The sequence below is a fragment of the Brienomyrus brachyistius genome, unplaced genomic scaffold (assembly GCF_023856365.1).
Source record: "Brienomyrus brachyistius isolate T26 unplaced genomic scaffold, BBRACH_0.4 scaffold113, whole genome shotgun sequence".
Classification (NCBI taxonomy): Eukaryota; Metazoa; Chordata; class Actinopteri; order Osteoglossiformes; family Mormyridae; genus Brienomyrus; species Brienomyrus brachyistius.
The window spans coordinates 29,637-50,830 of record NW_026042388.1 but is presented as its reverse complement, the minus strand read 5'-3'; the positions used below and the strand labels follow the sequence as shown (position 1 = coordinate 50,830).

The 21,194-nt window shown below is 42.1% G+C and overlaps 2 protein-coding genes across 4 annotated transcripts in view; both read right to left on the bottom strand.

Moving 5' to 3' along the window:
* Positions 1-1,794: 1,794 nt before the first annotated feature.
* Positions 1,795-11,200, bottom strand: lbr (lamin B receptor). Of its 3 annotated transcripts, none has more exons than XM_049004614.1 (14): positions 11,065-11,200; positions 7,875-8,049; positions 7,462-7,629; positions 6,268-6,342; positions 5,954-6,134; positions 5,654-5,850; positions 5,197-5,251; positions 4,863-5,057; positions 4,639-4,742; positions 4,236-4,361; positions 3,961-4,129; positions 3,733-3,813; positions 3,528-3,650; positions 1,795-3,193 (listed from the first exon to the last, which is right to left on the bottom strand). In XM_049004614.1, exons 2-14 carry the CDS (start codon positions 8,043-8,045, stop codon positions 3,033-3,035), a joined length of 1,806 nt encoding a protein of 601 aa, XP_048860571.1. In that variant the 5' UTR covers positions 8,046-8,049; positions 11,065-11,200; the 3' UTR covers positions 1,795-3,032. The 3 variants fall into 3 exon arrangements, with proteins under 3 accessions (XP_048860571.1, XP_048860572.1, XP_048860573.1); XM_049004615.1 differs by lacking the exon at positions 11,065-11,200 and adding an exon at positions 10,118-11,043; XM_049004616.1 differs by lacking the exon at positions 11,065-11,200 and adding an exon at positions 10,122-11,043.
* A 5,648-nt stretch (positions 11,201-16,848) lies between these two features.
* The window catches only part of enah (ENAH actin regulator), a gene marked incomplete at its 5' end in the record, with an annotated part of 32,008 nt that continues 27,662 nt past the window's right edge, over positions 16,849-21,194 (bottom strand). The window contains 4 exon segments of the mRNA XM_049004610.1: positions 16,849-16,970; positions 17,172-17,229; positions 18,460-18,544; positions 20,108-20,167. Of these exon segments, the coding sequence (XP_048860567.1) occupies positions 16,933-16,970; positions 17,172-17,229; positions 18,460-18,544; positions 20,108-20,167 (241 nt within the window).

The following is a 21,194-nucleotide window of genomic DNA, read 5'->3' as shown; positions in this document are numbered from 1 at the left end:
AACTAGTGACACCTGGTGGTAATTCACTACAAATACATTTCTTGGAGCAGATAGTGAAGTTCAGGGCGGCTTTTGTGCCAATATATGGTTTCCTTTGTGTTCGTTTCACTTCACTTAAAACACGGTGACTTTTAAAGAAAAAGCCTGGAGACATATTACTCTTCCGGACTTTTTTAAGTTAGTCATTTTATTTTGACACTATATTAGGAAGACTGCATACCTTAAAAGGGTGGGGGGTGTTTTGTAGAGCATGTTTACTGAATAATTGCTTCACTTGAAAGTAACATCCTGTGAACGGTATAGGTAAATTTTCAGTTACTATCCACTAACCAGAAAGTTGCCCATGACAAAATTATTCTCAAAAACCAGGTGCCCCTTCTCCTTTCCAGATGCTCATTACGATCATATAGAAAATTTCTTTACTGAATTATTACATCGTATTAAAGCTATAAAAATGTGCTGGTGGTTGACTGTATACCAGTATAACATCTCACAAGTTCCACCAAATGACAGATGTGGGGTTTCTTCTTAGCGGATGAAAAACAAAGCAGTCTGCCTTGAGTACAAAACTCTATTCCAAGTACATGGTGACTTCAGTGAGTTAGATTATAGGACTCTGTTACACAGTATATCTTACTTCATATCGCCCTGCTGAAGGTCATATTCCTCGAGGTTGTCCTGCAGCAGTAGAGCCCCAACTTTGATACATGATTCCCAATACCATACAAGACAGGTCTATAACATTGGCGAGGTAATAGTAAGCTACTTAATATCCAGTGGGACTGAGTTGCCAAATAGCTTATTTCATTAAATCGTGAACTGGTGCATTCGACTGCTACTTGTATGAAGAGTGAAAAAAAACATTCCACAAAGACAATGTCTTCAGACTTTTTACCGTAATACAATATCTTGTTACATTTAACCAATATCATACTCCCAAGAATTGAAGATAAAGTATTCCCAGATTTAGAACTGATATTCCTAGATAATTTTAGTCAGTAGAAGACAAACATTTAAGGCAACTCAACCTCTCCCAAGCACATAAGGACCTTCCAGCAGGCAAAGATCTGCTACAAAGCGTGATATCAAAAGTAGTGTTTCACAGTGTGTGCACAGGTTGCATTTATTTGATAGTTCTCCAAAGAACCACTTAGATACGTAGATACTGGATGTTGGGAATATTTAAGTATTCAAGTGTCGACTTAATACTAATTCATGTTTGTACATGGAGATTTTTAGCAGTAAAGAATACAAACCAAGCACAATTTTTAAATGTAGACGCTCCTCTACTTACAAACGAGATATGTTCCAAACAGCTGTTCGTAACTTGAAATGTTCGTAAGTAGTTATTCAAAATCATTTTAAGGGTAAACGCAAGTACAAAGAACTAGGATGCTGGGAGTACGCATGCTATGCTGCTGCGCGGCAGGAGTTATGGGCAGAAGTCGTACTAGGCGGAATTAGCATGCAGAAAAAAAAAAATTGTGTCGCAGACAGGAAACGGGAGATTAATGAACACAATTTGGACTTGCAGTCCTCTTCGTTCGTATGTTTGAAAGTTCGTAAGCACAGGAGCATCTGTATATACACATTGGCTATAAAATATGAACAGACTAAATGTAGCATAGAAAGGAAAAGTCATTTAAATCTGTATTAATTTGGGAGCTAAATCCAACTACATATGAATATTACATAACAAATGCCGAGAATCTTTGTATGCTGGTGCGTTACTGCCGTTTAGGAGTCTGTTCCAGTTGTAGGATTAGAAGGCTTGTAATAACAACCGAACACATATTTAAAAAAGTAAGTTTAATGATTCCAAGTATCTTATAAACAACAAACAAATAGAATCTCCACTGAACACACAAGATCCAGTTTTGTACATGGACTGGTCTAGTTGTAAGTGCCAAAGGCTACAGTGACAATTCAGGCGTAAAAAGAGAAACTGAAATTACATGCAACATTACCTACGGTTATGGATAAGATTGCCTAAAGCTACTTATGAATAAGTCACATGATGGAAAGGCGTGCACGGTACAGTCAGTCACATGACATCCCATCATCTAAGTACTGCTAAATTTTGCCCCTAAAGTGGCATTAAATACATTTTGGCAAGTAAGAAAATACCAAAGGGTTTAAAAGAAAAACTTGGGTATACGTCATTGCGTATTATAACAGTATCCATCTTATTTTAAATGCTACCTTTACAAATCAAAGTTATTTTAAAAAGTGTGAAAATTTTTAGAGAACCAAATAAAAAAAATGCCAGTATATTTAAAGTGACTTTAGTTGACTTAAGGATTGGCCAGTGAACTTCCCTGGCAAACGTGAAATATGACAGAAACAGGCAGTCTATTAGTAAACCCTGAAGACTTTGTGTCTGTGGAGGACACACTGCAGGAAACTGGAGGCAGCAGAGCCAAATTGGTGTGGACAGGGGTAGGGGGTTATTCCACAGTGCACTTAATGCCAATTAATTTAAATTATTCATGTCCTTTTAAAATTACATCTCTATAAAAATATACACAAGACAAACCTTCGTTTTCCTTCACAAATTAATGGTCCTGAGAATTCCTACTATTCTGTACAAAAAAAGCATTTCTCTCGTAAAATATAATTTACACAAGCAATATACCATTAGGTATATTTACAAGAACACTTAAAGCCAAGCAAAAAAAAAAAACACTTTTTGGAATTTAGAAAAAAAGACTTATGTAATGTTGCTAAACTTCTCAAACATTTGTACATAAATATACATCATGTGGATTTGCTGGTGTTGTGGGTGCCCCACAAAATTTGTAAACTTTTGTGCAAAAGGCAAAAAATCCAAACTATACCAATAAATTTTTTTTTCTCTCCTCCCAACATCAGACTTCGCTTAAAATTCACGCTAAAAATAGTCCTATTCAACTCTTCCCATTTTTCCTCATTAAATTAAAAACAATTAGAATTTTTTTTCCTAGGGTCTTGCGTAAAATTTCAAATGAAAAGTTAAGCCGCAAATGATAGTGCATGCTGGGGTACCCCTAGCCTCAATATACACCAGGAATGATGCGGTACCGAACTTGTCGGCAATATTCGTCCCATGCTGACCCATACTTTTTCCTGCACTGCTTTTCGTCCCGTGTCTCACGATGAATCAGCAAACAGATGAAGTAAATCACGTAGAAGTAGGGTAAAATGTGGGTGAATCCTATAGAAACAAGTCGGCATGCAAGAAAACATTATAGTTCTTGTTCAATTTCAATTATACATCATTACTGGAATCTGAATTTGACTAAATATACATCGGAACACATACACATGGCAAATTGTTCATGTTCTTTGTGTCTAATTTACTTTGTGGTGATTTGTAGCATATACATTTTGGGTATGTCTTCTGGTGTACGACTGCCAGCGTATCAATGTCAAACTTCGTAGGTTTACATTCTTTACTTTCTCGTGCAAAAATTACTTGTTACTTGAAGTGAAGATGTAGCCCCGTAACGACCATTGTTTGAACACACTAAAAAACAGCTAGCACTCACCGCAGGGGAGCGACCATGCCAAAGCCATGATGATGTCACCAAGGTAGTTTGGGTGACGGACCAAGCCCCACAAGCCCGACACAAGGAGACTCTTTCCTGTCGCAGTGGGTATCGTTCGCGCGTCTAGGAAGCAAGAACACAATAGTTAGAGACGAAACCATCTGTCGTCAGCAAACAAACACAGATGAATCAATGTCACACTTACGAGAAAGCTTGGGATCACTGGGGTTCCTTCTGAAAGCATTCTTCTCTGAGTTTGCTTTGCGAAACACACTATATCCCATTACTGTTTTAAAAGAAAACAGCAAATGATAAAGAACCCATTGTTGTAAATGCAGCACTAAGTAAGATATGCATTTCCCAACCAAGATCAGCCAGCCAATTTCCAGCAGAGCCTCTGAAACCCAGAGTCAACAACCAAGGCACCACTTACGCTTGATGGCGACGATGACCGCGACCCATGGCCATGAGAGAGCGTTTGGGTGCTTCACCAGGTAAAATGCTTGCAGGCTGTAGGTGAACGGCACCCAAACCAAGTCTCCAAATGCTAGCATGAACCCAAACCCATCATGAACAATGTCCATGGTGGTCAGAATGGCTTCCTGTACAGAGAATGGAAGACAGACGAGATGGCAGAGGGCGGGACATTAACCACAAGGATGAAATATACATGGGACCCAATATCACCACACCGGACATCCCTCGTACCTCGTGCCAGAGGGCATCCGCGACATACAAAAGTTGAAAGCCATTCACCAACATCATGGCCGGTGATGGGGTGTCAAGTTTCTGAAACTTCATTTCAGCAAGCAACATGGAAAAGTTGATCACAATCTGCGGAAAAAAAAGTCAGATGCTTGTTTACAAATAATACTTTGGTATATAATCTATAATACCAAGTCAACATACCTAGCTCTATTTTATATAACACAGGCTGGTCCAAAATGCTCATTAAAACAAATGTTTTTGTAAACTATATTCAGGAACTACACTTTTAAGCAGTAGAGAGCATACTTCATACACAAAGAAAATTTACAAAATAGTCTGGGAATCCCCATGAGCTGATCCCATCCTAAATAAAAACTGAAAATGAATTTTAAACAATACCTACCCAACCTATTAAACCTGGTCGCAATTCACAGAAGTACTTGAGGTCGAAGCTCTTAATCCTCGGATTAAGCTCATGTCCGATGTAGAAATCATAAATCACGTTACCTAGGAAGAAATGCCAAAATTAAATCATCTCACGGGCTCTGTGATGACATACAGGCGCAGCGTGCAATCGATTTGTGGGTTTTGGGCAACATTAACTTCAGCCAGCATCAAGTAGTTTACCGGAATTTCCTCCAGGGGCGAGTTCACCCTCACGAGCCCAGCAGGAGCGTACATAAAGGTACACGCTGAGCACAGAGGAGAAGATCATGGAGGAGACAGCGAACTGTATGAGGTGGTCGTGGATGTAGCTGAGATCCACGTCCTGGTAATAAGCCACTCCCAGGGCAGCTGCACTAAGGATAACTGCATAAAAGCCTGAAATAAAGATGGAGGGAGTACAATGAAAACACATATGACTGCGTGATCACATAACCCATCAAAACTCCTCAGTAGAAGTTAATGTGCCCCAGCAAAAATGGCCTGGGTTAATGAAGCCATGTGGAAAGAATCTTACCATTAATCCTGTATTTTAACCTTTTCCCAGTTGCCAGAGGCAATCCCTCTACAATCTTGAGGAAAGAAAGAGTGCCAAGGGTCAAGTTGAGTAAATCTTTATTGTCATACTATCACGAAAGTGGTTTAAAGGGACACAAGATCACAATTCCCTAGGTCCACAGCATAATAATGATAAAAGGGGCTTATATGATAGACACGCACATGCGCTCACACAAACTTGTGCAAATAACTGGACAGTGCAGAACAAGTGAATGAACACAGTGCAAATAAAGACAGTGCAACAACACACGAGAGACACAAACCTAACCTAAAATGTTTGGCCCCGGGGCTTAATTTCGTAAGACTGGAAAGCATGCTAGCATGATTAATTAGAATAAACATGAATAAACATGTGAACCGTGGCTCCCTTATTTAGAAGGCTAGTTAGCTGGTTGGGTGTGCCGCACTGTGCTTACCTTTCCAACCGGCAGCATGTAAAGAAGTGCCTGAAAGAGGAACCAGAGCACCACAATGCCAAACACCTGAGCATCCCACAGGGTGTCCAGCTCTGGCAGCACGGGGGGGAAGTAAACCAGGCTGGGATCCTTCTGCTGGCACATCAGCAGAAGGGCAAAGGTCACAGCCGGGAGGAAGAGAATCATGAAGGCCGCCCCTGTGAGGAAATGCCGGTCATGATGACTGGGGACGATCAGAGACACTAGCAAATTTTAAAACCTTGGAATTACAGTCTGTCTGCCAGTAGGTAAACATTTTACCAAGCTTTCCACCGAACTCTAGCTCTGTTGTCTTTCCCACCGTCTGCTTCTCTGGCTCGACAAGAGGCTCATCCACTATTTTCTGCAAATCCTCAATCAGCTGATCCATGGGATCTTCCTTCCTTGGACGGAGGTTGTAACGAGTCCCCACTCGGTTCTTTTCTAGAACAACCTCTGCCTTCTGAGGACAGAATTTAGGACAAAAAAGCAGTAATGTTTTGCAGTTCTGCACATTCTTGAATTTTACATATTCCTTTTTCGAAATGCAGAAACCGTTACAAACAATATCCATGGAGATTTAGTGACCCCTTCACCTCGCTGACTCTGCTGGAAGTGTCATTGACCTCCTTATCGTGTTTGTTGTTGCTGTTGTTCTCCAGTGGCTTGGCCTGTAATAGCATTATTTGCTTTTAAAATTTAATTCAACTGGCACTGTACAGCACAGGCCAACCAAATAAGAACTATACATTTCCAATAATACGCACAGCCATTATCAGATGTGTAACCTAAATTTCCAAAACCCATTACATATACATTTGTGTAAGGATCACAGCTAATGGTTAAATAAATGTGTTTGCTTGGTCTAGGGCAGGGGTACCTACAATCTACAAGTAGTCTGGGTTGATCGTATGGCATAAAAAAATGAGGATGGGTGATGCGTTCAACCGCACCAGCTGCTGCAAAATTCCAGCAGGCTACCGAGTCGCCCAGTCGGCCTCCAATTTATTTCTACTAAACTTAAGAAAGGGTATAAAAATGAATGGGGGAGCTGGACCAAGTAAGAAGCCAAAAACGTACCACTTCCACACGGAATGGGGGGAGGACTGTTTTTTTTCACCATGTCATATTCGAAGTGCATTTGCCTAATCTGTCAGTCTACCGTTGCCATTCCGAAGAAGGGAAGCGTGGAGCGGCATTTTCAGACTGATCATGAAAACTACGACATTAACTTCCCTCCGTAAAGCGAGCTGAGAAAGAGGAAAGTGAAGGAACTAAAATCTCAGTTCAATTAAAAAATGCTTTATTTATCCCAAAGGGAAATTAATAATAACAATAATAATAATAATAATAATAAAGAATACTCAATATTTTTATACATAAATATATGTTTTGCATTTCTATAGTAGGTAGATAATTTTGATTTTATATTTATATTTATAAGTAGCTCGCAAGCTGAAAAAGTGCGGGCACCCCTGGTCTAGGGAGATTGTTACTTGGAAATATTATAGACAGATCTTGACTGATGTGATTGGTTACACAAATCTTTGCCTAAGTCAAAATGTAAGCCAGTCAGATATGCACTCCCATCCCATTTAAGACACCTTATAGAAAAAAACATAGCCAAATAAGTAATATACGCTAATACACACGTTCAACGTTAGCGCTTCTGTGAACTATGCATCTCAGATTTTTTTTAAATATGTTCTTAAGTCGTATCCAATCCAGTATGTATCTAATCAGAAAATCTGCCTGATCAAAGTAATTTTGAAGTTCAGAGGTGACCTTACCAAAGGTGAAACTCTGACCTCCAGTACATCCTTTATCCTGGGCTCCTTGGGTGCCTCCTTGGTCTGGGATGTGGAGCGACGGGTGATGCGGGCTGGGGACCGTGAGCGGCTGCGGCGCCGAGACGGGGAACGAGAACGGGAGCGAGAGCGGCGAAACCCAGTAGCTCGCTGCTCAAAACCAGATTGAGATCAGCATGTATAGCGGCAATTTTACAATCGAGAAAAAAAAACAACAAAAGATTACATCACAAAACCATTCAAAATCTTATGACTTGTTACAAAGACTCACATCGCTCACTAAAAGTTACAAGAACAAAATGGAAAACATTAAAAGGGGTGACACCTGCATTTAATGCCTGAATAAAATGGGACCCCCCATTCACTAGGCAAAGTATTGCATAAAGTGAGCTCACCTTCATGTCAGCGTCCTTTAGTTCCAGTTCTGTGCCATCCTTGTATATAACTGTGTAGAGCTGTGTATCAGTATCATAGCTCAACACCTTCACCTCATAGTAAAGGCTGCTGCCTGGCCAGCGGCCCATCACCATCTCCCCCTTCTGAAACTTATTACTTGGCATTCTCATCTATCTGAAGGGAAAAGCAACCACGGACAACAGAAAAAACACACAGACACTTAATGAAGGAAATATGTTCATGCAATACTCACTTCAGCAGAAATTTAGACCAAATGATCATATGGTTGCTTTAGTCTGTTACACAATGACACAAGCCAACCCCGCCCCACATTGCCAAAAGAAACCTTGCCATTGAAATGGTTACAATACTTTCAGACTGATGTGTGTGGACCAAATTACAACCATCAGTAACCTTTTTTGTTTAAATTAGCATGAGATCCTCACAGATTTGCACCTTATATTTAGCCTAACTTATTTACAACATTAAAAGGTGTTAGCGAATTTTGAACATGATCATGAAAAGTAGCTCCTATGCAAAAGGAGCATGCAAGCTAGCTAATACGTATTACCATTCTACCTGACAATTATGTTGATATGAAAAAGAAAAAAAACAAATAAAAGCACCCATGACAATATTATCTGATCTTAAAATGTCATTTCCTTCAAAGAAGTATTATGGGAAACTTTATTTTAAAAAGAGAGAGCATTTTCAGACTGACAGGTTGCAATGTACAAATGATAATGTTATCCACGCATTATATATATATATGGACCACACCTGGCCCCACAGATTAAGGACACAACGAGGTCAGAAGCACCCAACATCAGACACAATGAAGCTTCACAAATCAGCAGGAATGGGGGGACTACTTTTCACAGAAATGCTGACATCTCTGTTGCTGGGAAGCTATTCCATTTCACCCAGCTTTTTAAAAAAACTACCAAAATACCCCCTTTTGTTACTCTTTCAATAGTGTTCTATACACTGCATTCCAGCAGAGCACAGATATGATAAACACCAACACACTCTCAATGCATTCTTCATGTCAAGACATGACTGCCCCTATATATATCCATTCAAATGTATGTGCAAACAGGACCTGTTCAAACTGATTTATAACCCATCACAGACATACCTCAATGAGTAGACTAATCGTGTGTAGCTGAGCTTCCAATGAGTGCTAGAGCGCAAATGCAAGTTGAGCAAGTGCTGCTCAACATCTTTCATCAAATCAAGAACCGAATAATTCAATTACCAGAAGGGCAACAATATGAACATTCAGGGAACATAGAAAGGCATCAGGCTAAGAGAGAAATTATAATCACAAACACGTTTTTTTAAACACAAATGTAATCACATTCAAACAGATCTGGCAAAAGGTGAACGGAATCTAACGGAAAACTAAGTAATTTTTAATTCCATGGAGGACAAAAAACAACGTCCTTCCAGTCCTTAGGCGTAGGAGGATGAAAAAAAATAAAATTCTACATAAAAAAATCACATAAACTTCAACAAAAGAAAACATCTCCTATGTAAACAGAGTGTCGAAGCCAAACTCCGCACAGGTCAGGGGCGCGCGCGACCCCAGCTGGGGAAAAGGGAAGCCTCTGGTTACTAAAGGATGCCGAGCGGAGAAGGGTGGGGCGCTAACATTTCCACGACTCGTTCATGTCCCTTTGTTTGCACCTCATCGACGCGCACAACCATTCTTCCTTCAAAACGTCACTACTATCGGTCCTTGTAATTTCGAAAACGGTCAAATGTAATTGTTCGTGATCTATCCGTACCACTATCCATATTCAGGTCAGCTCAGATCTCACCCTTTACACCTGCTCGTCGAACTGGAACCGTTTTTTTTTTTTTTGCACTAGTGAGCGGGCCGGGTATATCCAACGCTGCGCTGTCTTTTTCAGGCCAATTTCATCTGGCTACAAATGTCAAACGATCGGGAAGTGCGATCTGGAGCATGGATCCTAGTTAAATTTCAAAGATATACCAAAGCGCCAGTCCATGCTTAAGCGGATCAGCCCGGTCCCCCCACTGATAAATACTAAGTGCGTAACTACGACAAAGCGAAAGCGTCCGGCCTGGGATAACCGCCCACTGCCGACAAAACACTGAAAATGAAATTAGACGCTCAGCCAAAATGCTTTGATTAAATTCTACCAGGTCTTTAAAATCTGTGAAAGGCTTTTAAACGTGGATTTGTAGCGTTGTGCAAGTTTATTGACTTTTATACCTACGCGGTTGACTTCGGCTTTTTTCTGTTAGACAAGGTCGTTTGAAAATGGTGCGTTTCCGCTGGTGGGTCGCACTATATTCCGCTTATTATCATCTCACTAAGTTAGCTGGCTAGTTTTAACAACCCATGACCGTGGTTCTCACTATAATTTCCATTAGTAAAGTAACAGAACACCCGCTTGGGATTATAATTAAAACACACATTTGACGCGCGTTGCCCAAATTATAATCTTAATCGGCGTTTCACAAAATAAAAAGTAACCCATGGAGATGGGACTGAAGCGCGGCTGTGCACGATGGTCATGCTGCTCCTTTAATGACAATACCGGCTGACAGCGGGATGGAGGGAAAACGTCATATATTCAAAATTGTGTTAAGTGGCAAAAAGCAAAACCGCGTGTGAACGAAAAAGTACACGAAGTAGCTGCCGTAGGAGATGCTGGGCAAAAAAACCCATCAAAACCAGCAGCTGCTTTTTAAAATGTCAGTGTTTAGGTTAGAGCACCTTGCAAGACGGTAGTTACGGGGTCGTAAGACAAAGTCCGGTTTCAAGGACACAATAACCTATCCGGCATATAATAAGGTCCTATAGTTTAATGTAATACAACGCACCAATATCATCATCGGTACCGTAAATCAAAATTTATGAACGTGCAAAAAGAAACACACAGGTTTAAGTTAAACAACAGACTACCATCCAAACGGGATTTAAAGATTCACAGCTTTTACATGACCTGGAACAATATAACTAAGCGAATTTAATCCACAAATTATGACAAGCATTAAACATATAACTTCAGTGCAGCAGACAAAAATTGATAATCAATAGCCAATAATTCCCCGCTAAGTTAGCTGGTTAGGATATCGGACTACAAAATGGGTCACGACAAAGCTTTTTGTGTGCCCATTTTTGCCAATACACATTAGAAATAAAGTTATACTTACCTTTAACAAAATGTGTGAAGAAAACTGTTCCGAAACAAAATAAGAGTACCTCTCTAAATATGAATATAAAATTAATTTTAAATACTGCACAAGTTCCTCCCTCTCGCGTCTTCCAGATCCCCAAACGTTAATGGCTACAGTGGCGCGAAGTTTGGTGATTGGCTGAGAGTATTTTGTTTTTAAATTATTTAATTTTCTGATTCGCTAAGGAAGACACTAACGATAGTTATGATTGGCTGGTAGCCCCGTCCAAAACCGGTAGGCCCTTGTTCTTTATTTATGATGTCAGTTCATGCATTGAAACAAAATGGCGCCTGAAGTTTGACAGCTTGTGAGCCTACTGAAAAGCGATCTGAAACCAAGCTGTTTTTTTTCCATGATCAGGCACCTTTACTACAAATTGATAACTGTTATTGTTTGTTAGCTGATATTTTACTGAATTAAACGTTAAACAAATCATTTAGATGCACGAAAATAATTACTGGAATATTTATTCTTACTAAATTACCTGGATTATTCATCTTGCTAAATTAGCTAGTGCTGAGCTAGTGTAAGTGAAGAGCTAGTTCATTTTCGATACGTCAGTAATTTCACTGACATCACAATGTGATGGTACGAGAAGGGCAACATTATGGGATTTAACTTCTGGTTCGTGTGCTTCCGGATTTTACGGGAATCCTTTTCGAAGCAAGAGTGAAAATACGGGTTAAAGTACACGACACTTTGCCGCTAAGCTTGTTTAATAGCAATTGAAATATAAAACATTTTTAATAGCAATATACACATTTGTGCCTGCGTTTTTGTAACTGGATGAAAATCGAAAGGTAAACATTTTGAAACGTTTGCATATAAAAATTCACTATCTAATTGTTACTGAAATTGCAGGGCACCTGCTCATTACACAACTGCTGTTCAACGCTGATTGTCGTCCATTATTTAAGTCCCAGTTCCATTAAATAGCTAAATGCATGCTTCTTTCAGTACAAACTTGTATATTTTAATAGACATACGATATATAGGACTCAGTGATAATTGTGTAGAGGAAACATTATATATGTGATATGGATTTTTTCTCCGAAGTGTGTCAAACACGAAACAATTAATTCGATGGGATGGCAATCCATAGCAGGGTGTGATATCACTGATTTTCTTTTCAATCCCATTTCATCCAGTATCAAGGCTGGTAAAGCAGGTGCCCATCCCGTTATTCGGTGCTGGCCCAAACTTAACAGTAAAATTTACCCGGAAAAGAGTGCTTCCTCCCCCCTTATGGGCGGCTCTGTGTGGTAGTAGTTCATGACCTGCTCTTTATAATAATAATACAAAGGTTTAAATGACCAGGTTAAAAAAAATCGCAATTTTAACGCTAGAATCAATTCTCGAAATGAAACATTCAAACTCAATGCCCATAAATAATCGACTTGAGCAAACTCCATACACACAGCAGAGATGGAGTCCAAACCCAAAGTTTTCCAGTTCAAGATAAGTCTGCACAAACAGATACAGGTAAATGCGTGTGCTTAACAGTTTAATTACCGTCAAAATAGTCTGCAGGGTTTGTAAACTACCCAAAAGCTTCTGATGTGGCAAATTTTAGGTTTATAATGCAATAATATTGATTTGCTGTAAGATTTCTTGCGTGAGCCTATAAGTTTGAAACCGTGGGAGTTGGCAACCCTGCACACCCCTAACCCTAGTGGTACATGTATGAGGCGGCGATGAACCACCTATAATAAAACAAATGCTAAAATATTTTAACATATACAATTAATGCTGAATGGTTCATATTAATATGTATTTTTTAAATGCGTTTCAAATAACCGCCAAAAGCAACGCGAAAACCAGGTTGACGACTTTGTAAGAATTGCTTTCCCCTGAGGTACGTAATGTAATGCACTATACTAGGCGCGAGGTCTAATTTACTATCCTCCAACTTCAATCAATTAGAAACTATTTTGGAAAAGAACAAGGCGGGGCGGGGGGAGAAACCTCCGATTGGATTGCTTTCAATTGTCATGATACGCTCTGGAGTCGTGAACCATGTAGTGAGACACTCTTCCTTCCTGTCTAACGTTACAACTGTTTCAGTCTCTGCTCCGGGACTCGGGCTGCCTGTCGACATCATCGGCGATTGCCTCAGTTTGTGCAGAGATAATGCATGCTCATTTAGTCTCAAAATGACTAAGTGCAAGGTTCTTGGACGACGTTAACCTTGAATACATGCTTAAATACGCCGGAACCTTTTTTCTATTCCTACAATGCTTGAATAGCAGGTTAACTTGACAATCGGATGAATCAGAGCGCCTGGCTTTGTCCTCCGTGCACCCCGCCGAATCGTTTCCTGTGCACGTTATGGGAACCGCAGCTGTAAGAGCGCGCAGCTCGGAGACCCCTTCAGTAACGGCGTGCAAAACGCCAGAAGAGGGCATGGGCCTCCTGAAGACCTGCATCTTCATCGCTCCTCCGGGAACATATTTTATTCGGCTGTTTAAACGCACTTAACACAGGGAGCAATTGACTCCATGTTACAATGTGAATTAATGTCTCCTCATACACATTTCCCCCAACAAAACTGCTGATTTCAAACACAGTGTTATTTTCCTCACATTGGGTGGTAACACTTCCCCCCTGGAACAAACCTAAATGCCCATGTTTTTGCTATATAAATGTAGTAAAACGATTTTGTTAATTAGGTTATCCTTTAATCCCCGGAGCAAGTAAACGTCTCGCATCCCGAGATTGTACGCATTAAGCGTGGGATACAAGACGTGGGGTTTATCTATGGTTTGTGCTAAAATCGATATACCGTTGCATCATTTTTAATGCGGCGAAAAGGGGAATGATGCTGGGCAGTTATCCGTTTGGGATTGTTATTGTGGTTTCCTTTGATCACTTCTTGAAGTAAAAAAATAAATAAATCAGCATAAGAGCTACACGTACAGTGCACACACCAATAAAACTGGTTATATATTGCAATTTTATTTCATTCGCTCAAACAAAACAATGTTAGCATGTAAGAAAATTCTAATCAATGAGAACGGTATGGTACAAGATGAACGATAAGAAGATAACTGATTAATAACGAGTCTCAGAAACATTCAGTTGAATTTCTCCAGCACTAAAAGCCAAGCATTTGAGCCCCATTAACAAGTCTGAAAGTCCGAGAACATGGAGAGAAATTCACAACCAGCATTATGATTTTGACATTCCACCACAGATGATTTTAGACTCCCCCCGAATGAGTAGCTAACATCGCAACGCCATTACAGACGCTGTGAAGAGGACAATGTTGCATAACCGCTTCTAATCGCAAATCTCTTAAAATAACTACAGAATGGGAAAAAAAACATGTATGAGGTTATGACAACTTCTAGAGTTACTAGTCATTTTAATCAACATATTAAATGCAACTTCAGAACAAGGCACAAACCATAAAGATCACAAACAGATTTATCCATGTACAGATGCATTTTTACCTTGATTGAAATACTCTGCTTTCCAAATAACAGGACATGATATTACTTCCTTCCTCTGGACATCAGACACAGAAAGCGTAGATGGAAATGGCATCGTTTTGGGTAAAATAGTGAAGAACTTTGGTGAGCTTGCCCTGCCGCTGTGCAAAAGCCATTTCTTGCAAGCAGTATACTATGAATCTGTTTGGGCTTTATTTTATTTTTTAATTTTTATTTTATCGAAGTGCAATCAATACTATAAACAGATGCTTTGATCCAGACAAATACTGGGTTAAAAAAGTGAAAACTCAACCACAACTCCTTTGCTTTCAATGGAGAGACGAGCAAAGACGTCAAAAATATACAAAATATTAATTTGCTTTGTGGGGGGGGGGGGGGGGGTGGACGAGACCAATTCAGAGGGATAAGGCCATTAGTTATGGCAATGAATAGAAGGGACCAACTCCCTGATGAATCTGAATTCCTTTATAAAAACATATCTATGGTTAAAATTACCAATGTATGATCCCCCCCACCACCAGGCATCTTCATGTTCTAAAGCAGACTGTTTAAGCAAGCAATTAAGTTCCTAAAGAAAGAAAAATCCCCAAAAACTATTGTTACAAGTTTTATACCATAAATCTCGTTCAAATAAAATGTTTTCCTCCTGGAGAATTTAATAAGTGAAAGTGAAAGCACGAAGGAAACAAAAAGACTGTATACATCAATGCCAACAGTGATTACAAAAGTGACAATATTTCGTTGATGGCACAAGCTGCAGTAAAGTAACTGCAGTTTCATGTAACAGATATGGGGGGGGGGGGGGGGGGGGGGGGGGGAACTAGCAGCTCCTCAAGGGGACGAATGCAGAGGTGACCAGGTTCTCCAGAATTAAATGGTCTGTCCATGACTGGGTGGGGCTCTTAGCCCAGAAATAGGCAGAAAAGCATTTAAGCACAGCCTTCTGAAGTCCCAAACCAAACGTCACCACAGGATTACAAATCTGTTATAAAACCACAGTTTAGTATGGCTATGAATGCAGAATATCCCCTTTATACATATCTCCCTGCCTCACCTTCCCTTAGGACACCACTGTTAATGAAGCCGTTGGGAGTCTACAAGTTGTACCAGACACCAGGAAAAGATCTAGTCAATCTTGCCTCCATGGAACTTGGGGGAGGGGGAGGGTGGAGGTGATGGAGTGGACAGGGAAGGCCTATGAACAAAAGGCAACCAAAAGACAAATGTGACACTTATTGCTCATAAGCTGACGACGACAGCAAGTAGGATTCATGGCAACCATGTGGCACCTCACGGAAACTGGACATGCGGCAAGTGTGACAGAAATAAGAGATCCCCGAAAATCGACCAGGAAGTGAATGGCAGTTCTGGAGCACTGTCTACGGATCCAGCCTGGCTGTATGCAGATGCTTACCGGCACCTTGAAAGACGGACGAATGAGATTCGGTAAAAAATGTCAAAAGATGGATGCCAGGAAGGCAATTATGCTTGACACTCCCGCAGCAACAGGAACACGCAACAGAAACGAAACAAAAAAAACAGTCCCTGTGGGGTCACGCATGTGAGCATCCATTTCCAGGAATTACCAAAGGGGACTTTTCCCTCTCTTTTTATAAAAAAAGATGACTAAGCCAAAAACAATGAGACTGGCTGATCCAAAGATGATTCCATTAAGCTACCTGATGTGGCCGTGGGCAACATTGGAACAGAGAAGAAGAAACAACTTGCAGTGGTTCTTTTTTTGTAAATGTACATATTTAGGTAAGAGGGTATTTCAGGAAGACAAGCTTTACAGAGTCCTGCAGCAGTAGACCATGCCCAGTACATTTGTCCTTCATCCAGAGAGTCTTCCTCAACGGCTCAGAAGAAATTTGAGCTCTACCCCCCCTCCACCTCCCCTGTTTATCCGCTCTAACCCTCTAAACGTGCCTTTCACCAGAAGTTCACAAGTATGTGCGAAACGTCCAGACTCCTAGCATGAAGATGGTCTGCTTATCACACTGTGATGATTAAATACAGTATATATTTTATTTGATTATGTAATCCTTATTTTCTTGTCATTGACAAAGAAAGTCACCCTTTGCATAATTACAGTCCCCTCCTGGTAAGACTGTGTCCTGCCCTCAGGAAGAGTCCCCTGGAACGGCGGAGTCACCAGGCTACAGAAGAGGAGAGACTACTTGCTATCTGATGCCACAACCGCCATTCTTCGGACTAGTTTGTCTGGCTCCTTTCGTTCACTAGCAAACGTATCTTCTTCGTTAATAGGATTATTATCGCCATCTTTGATTTTTAATTTTTTTTTCCCTTTTTCATTTTTCAAATATTGTCATAACTGAAGTCGACCTTGAGGGGGGTCAGGGGTGAAAGGTCAATGTGCAAGGACATCATCCTACGCTGTGTTTGACTTGGCCAGTTCCTCCCGGATGGCTGTGGACAGAGACAAAGGACGGCACGGGATCAGTTAGTGTCTTTAGTGTGTCCTTAAATCAGCACTCCGCACAAGTGACTACAAAGCAGATGCACAAATGTCTAAATACCAATTTTTAAACTCATAACTTTGTACTTGCTCTGTGTCAATAATGAACAGGAACCAGCCCAGTCACGTTACCTGCAAGCTTGCAGACTTACCATCAATTAGCTCTTCTTTCAGTTTCGTCAATTCCTTTCTCATTTCTTCTAAAATATCCTGCGGCAAAAGATCGAACTTCAGAGATTTCGCAAGTACTGTGGCAACAAATTATATACGACATACAGCACTGGACAGTCGATGCCTGTGTCAGCGGTAAACAGGTGGGGGTAATCCAATCCCAAAAGTCATTATCATTCTGCAAGACGCTCCCAATTCCTCAAATTGTTCAAAAGACAAAAGACCTTTCCAACATTGTGGCCATTTCACAACTCTGCCCTTTGCGAACCCCACTGCAACCAACAACAGTTTTCATTTATTTGCAATTTTTTTATAACTCTGACTCCTGTGCTATGTGATGCTTTTACTTGGCATTTAGTTTGTGGATTGCATTCATACATTTTTATTCATTTATTTATTTGTTTACTTACAAAATGTAGGATTATATTGTAGGGACCAAAAAATGTTCCAACAAGGTAAAAATTTTTTGCTCATTCTTGGGAAATTTGCAGCGTTCACACACACACACACACACACACACACACACACACACACACACACACACACACACACACACACACACACACACCCCAACACTGTGGGGACCAAATGTCCACACAATTTGATGAAAAACCTGTTATTTTGATCTGGCGGGGACATTTTTTCAGTCCCAACAAGGAGAAACGATCTTATAAAAATCTGTAACTGTAATAAAAAAGCTAAAAATGCCGAAAGTATTTTTTTTGGTCCCTTATGGTAAAGGTTAGGGCTGGTTAAGGGTTAAGGTCGTTATGTTGGGATCAGGGATTTTCCCACAGAAATGATTGGACAGTCCCTACAAAGATATGAATACAAATGTGTGTATCTGTGTGAATATGCATGTATGTACATATACATATATTATATATGTATGACCACACACACACACACACACACACACACACACACACACACGCGCTTGTCCAGGGTCAGACATAGCCCTGGTGTTATGGGGAAACTCCTTAGCCGTCCTCTTCGTGCTGCCGTTTTGCAGAATGCCTGCTGTGCCCCCAGATAGCACAGACAGCTGAGAACCCCCCCCCCCACTTATCTGAGGCAGCCCAGGAGAGCTGGCAGGCCCAGTCTCCCAGCCCGCCTCTTGCGCGCCCCTGACACCAGCTACACCCTCTCCAGCCTTTACTCCCCTTCAAATCGACTAGGTGGCAGAGAGGAAAACCTCCGGCAGTGTTACCATGCTGACTGATTCCACTGACAGGCCACCAGCTCACACTATTTACACACCCTTCTTACCTGTTTCAGTCTGTCATAGTCCAGACTGTCACTTGGGACCCCGTTGGCACTTAGGGAACCAGTTGGCGTAGGTGTGGACTTCGGCCTGGGTGGGGGTGGGGGTGGGGGAGGAGAGGAACAAGCCAGATGAAGGCCACCATAATGATCTGAAAGCATCTGGGGCCTCCCTCTGGAGCAAACCCTCCCCCACTCTACTACACCAGCAGGTAGCATCCACCCACTTACAAAACTTCCCCATAATTAGCATAATCAGAATTGGACACCGGAGATGACGAAACATAGCGGGGGAAACCTTAATTAAAATGTCTTCAGGTGCTGATTAAAATTCAGGTGCTTCTGAAATAAATCAATGTATACAGGTGTGTAAATACTAATCGGTCAATGTCCAAGACCAACTGAATCCTTTTGCAGGTAATTTATGCGAACACACACGTGGCTACAGCATTAAACATCATATCAACGGCTTCTGCGTATAAAAAACACAGAGTTAACAGGTACCATGCTGATGCTAAGGAAGAGCCCATTCATTGGTACAGTCAGCAAGCTTCAACAGAGCTGGACAAGGCTGAACTCTGCAGGTTAGCAGGACGGTCTGATCGGAAGTGACCAGTGAACACTGGGACATAAACCCGATTCCCACTTTGCTGCGTGTTTTGGGAAAAGGTGCCAGTACGGAAAAAAAAAGATGGAGAAAAAAAAAAGTACAAAGGGAATGTAAACGTGCGAGCATCCATGGCAACCGGAACGACACCTCTGGGGAAAATGCACCACTAACGGAGCACAGTGCTGAGAGATTTGGGGAGGGGGGGGGGGGGGGGGGGCATGCATGTGCATGCAAGCGTTTGGAGTTGGGGTGGGATAACACACCACACACTGACGCATCCCGCCTGTCACACCAGGCGGGAAGATGGGAAGCACGGGGGAACGTCACACAGGGTGACAACAGTGTGACAAACCCCCCCCCGCCCCCCCCGCCGAACAGGAGGAATGGAGGCAGAGAGTAAAAGTAACACCAACAGCTAACGGCTACTAGGCAGCAGAGGGCCAAGACCTAAGGACTGCAGGTTCGAACACTGGGAGGAGCCCTTGTACCAGGTACCTGGGCTGACTGCATTCGATAAAATCAAAATCTAGCTTTGAGAATGAAAGTTTTGCAGGAGGACTAACTTAGATTAAGGTGGCAGCTGCACATCCTGGGCATTTTGCGTCTTGAGCAGCAGACATCGAGCCTTTTCAGAGGACGCACACCACACACACAGACGCACAGGCGGGCGGGCGGGGGGGGGTGTTATCTCGACAGCAAGCCTCGCAGGAGCCGTGGCGAGCCCTTGATAATGCCAAGGCATGCAGGACTGGAAGGAGCGGCCACGCCACGTCATGGCTGATGCGGAACAGCACAATGCCCCCCCCCACCCATACTCCCATACTCTAAGGGACAAACTATAATGGCGGCAAACATCAGGATGCAGTACGGAAACGCCTGTCGGCCAGTCTGTCGAAATGTAAACGTCATGCACGACGGCTGCTGCGGCCACACAGCAAAGCGTCGGAGGCCCTGATCTCGGCGTCCCTTGTCACTCCACAAGAACAACAAAACAAATAAGCCACCACACACAAACATGGAGACAGACCCCACATAGTCCTATACCTGTTCAAAGGGTCAAAGAGCTTGTCAGAACCAGCCTGATTTCTCCATGGAGAATCCCGTCTGCGAGGGTGAAGAAACCAGCTTATGGGAGGCGGGGGCACGGGACAGTGCTCCGCCCCCGGAGCAGCGAGGCGTCCTGGCCCCGCCCCCTGTTCACCTCCTGCTCTTATTCTTACTGCACATCTAGGGCAGCTAAGTCCAACCCTCAGGCATGAACATCTTACATACAGGTTTTTGTTCATTTCCACCTCATTTTTTTTTTCTTTTTTGGACCAGAAGTCACAATTTTTCAAGGAACTCCCCCCCACCCCACCCCCGAAAAAAAATGTTAGCGGTTTTATAAACAGCAAATAAATGCAACACAATGAACTATAACCAAATTGGCTGCCTCCCATCTCGTGAATCAGACTAATGTAATTATGTAAAGCACTTTGACATTTACAGTGTTTTGCATGTTTTAACCAGATTGTTTCTTGGCTTTGCAGCTGCTGATCTGACACTTCTGAATGGAACAACAAAAACAAGCCTTAGTCACCGAGGAAGACGGACGGGCAGGGCCATGAGCAAGCGCAAGGCACTCTTTTCGTGCTAGCCGCCATCCTCTCCGTACCCAGGCCTGTCATTACCAAACATCCATGTTCTCAGAAGTGCAACTCTAAGCCCTGATAGCACAACAAGGGACTTGACCATTACCCTGAGGCAGTGCTTCCCAACCTGGTCCCCAGGGAACCACAGACGGTCCACGTTTTTGCTCCCTCCCCGCCAGACGGTCCACGTTTTTGCTCCCTCCCCGCCAGACGGTCCACGTTTTTGCTCCCTCCCCGCCAGACGGTCCACGTTTTTGCTCCCTCCCCGCCAGACGGTCCACGTTTTTGCTCCCTCCCCGCCAGACGGTCCACGTTTTTGCTCCCTCCCCGCCAGACGGTCCACGTTTTTGCTCCCTCTCACCTGGGTGGGAGCAAAAACATGAACTGTCTGCAGGTCCCCAGGGACCAAATTGGCAGACACTGCCTTAAGACACTGATCAGCAGAATGAGCTTAGCGGCTTTAACGGAAGCGAGGTCCTTGTCAGCAGAAACCGAATTAC

Excerpts from the sequence above, each read along its gene's own strand:
- lbr (XM_049004614.1), bottom strand. The coding sequence starts at position 8,045 with ATGAGAATGCCAAGTAATAAGTTTCAGAAGGGGGAGATGGTGATGGGC. Across the intron at positions 6,135-6,267 it reads CTTCCAGCAGAGTCAGCGAG|AAGGCAGAGGTTGTTCTAGA; the intron begins GTGAAGGGGTCA and ends TTCTGTCCTCAG. Across the intron at positions 4,743-4,862 it reads CGCCCCTGGAGGAAATTCCG|GTAACGTGATTTATGATTTC; the intron begins GTAAACTACTTG and ends ATTTCTTCCTAG.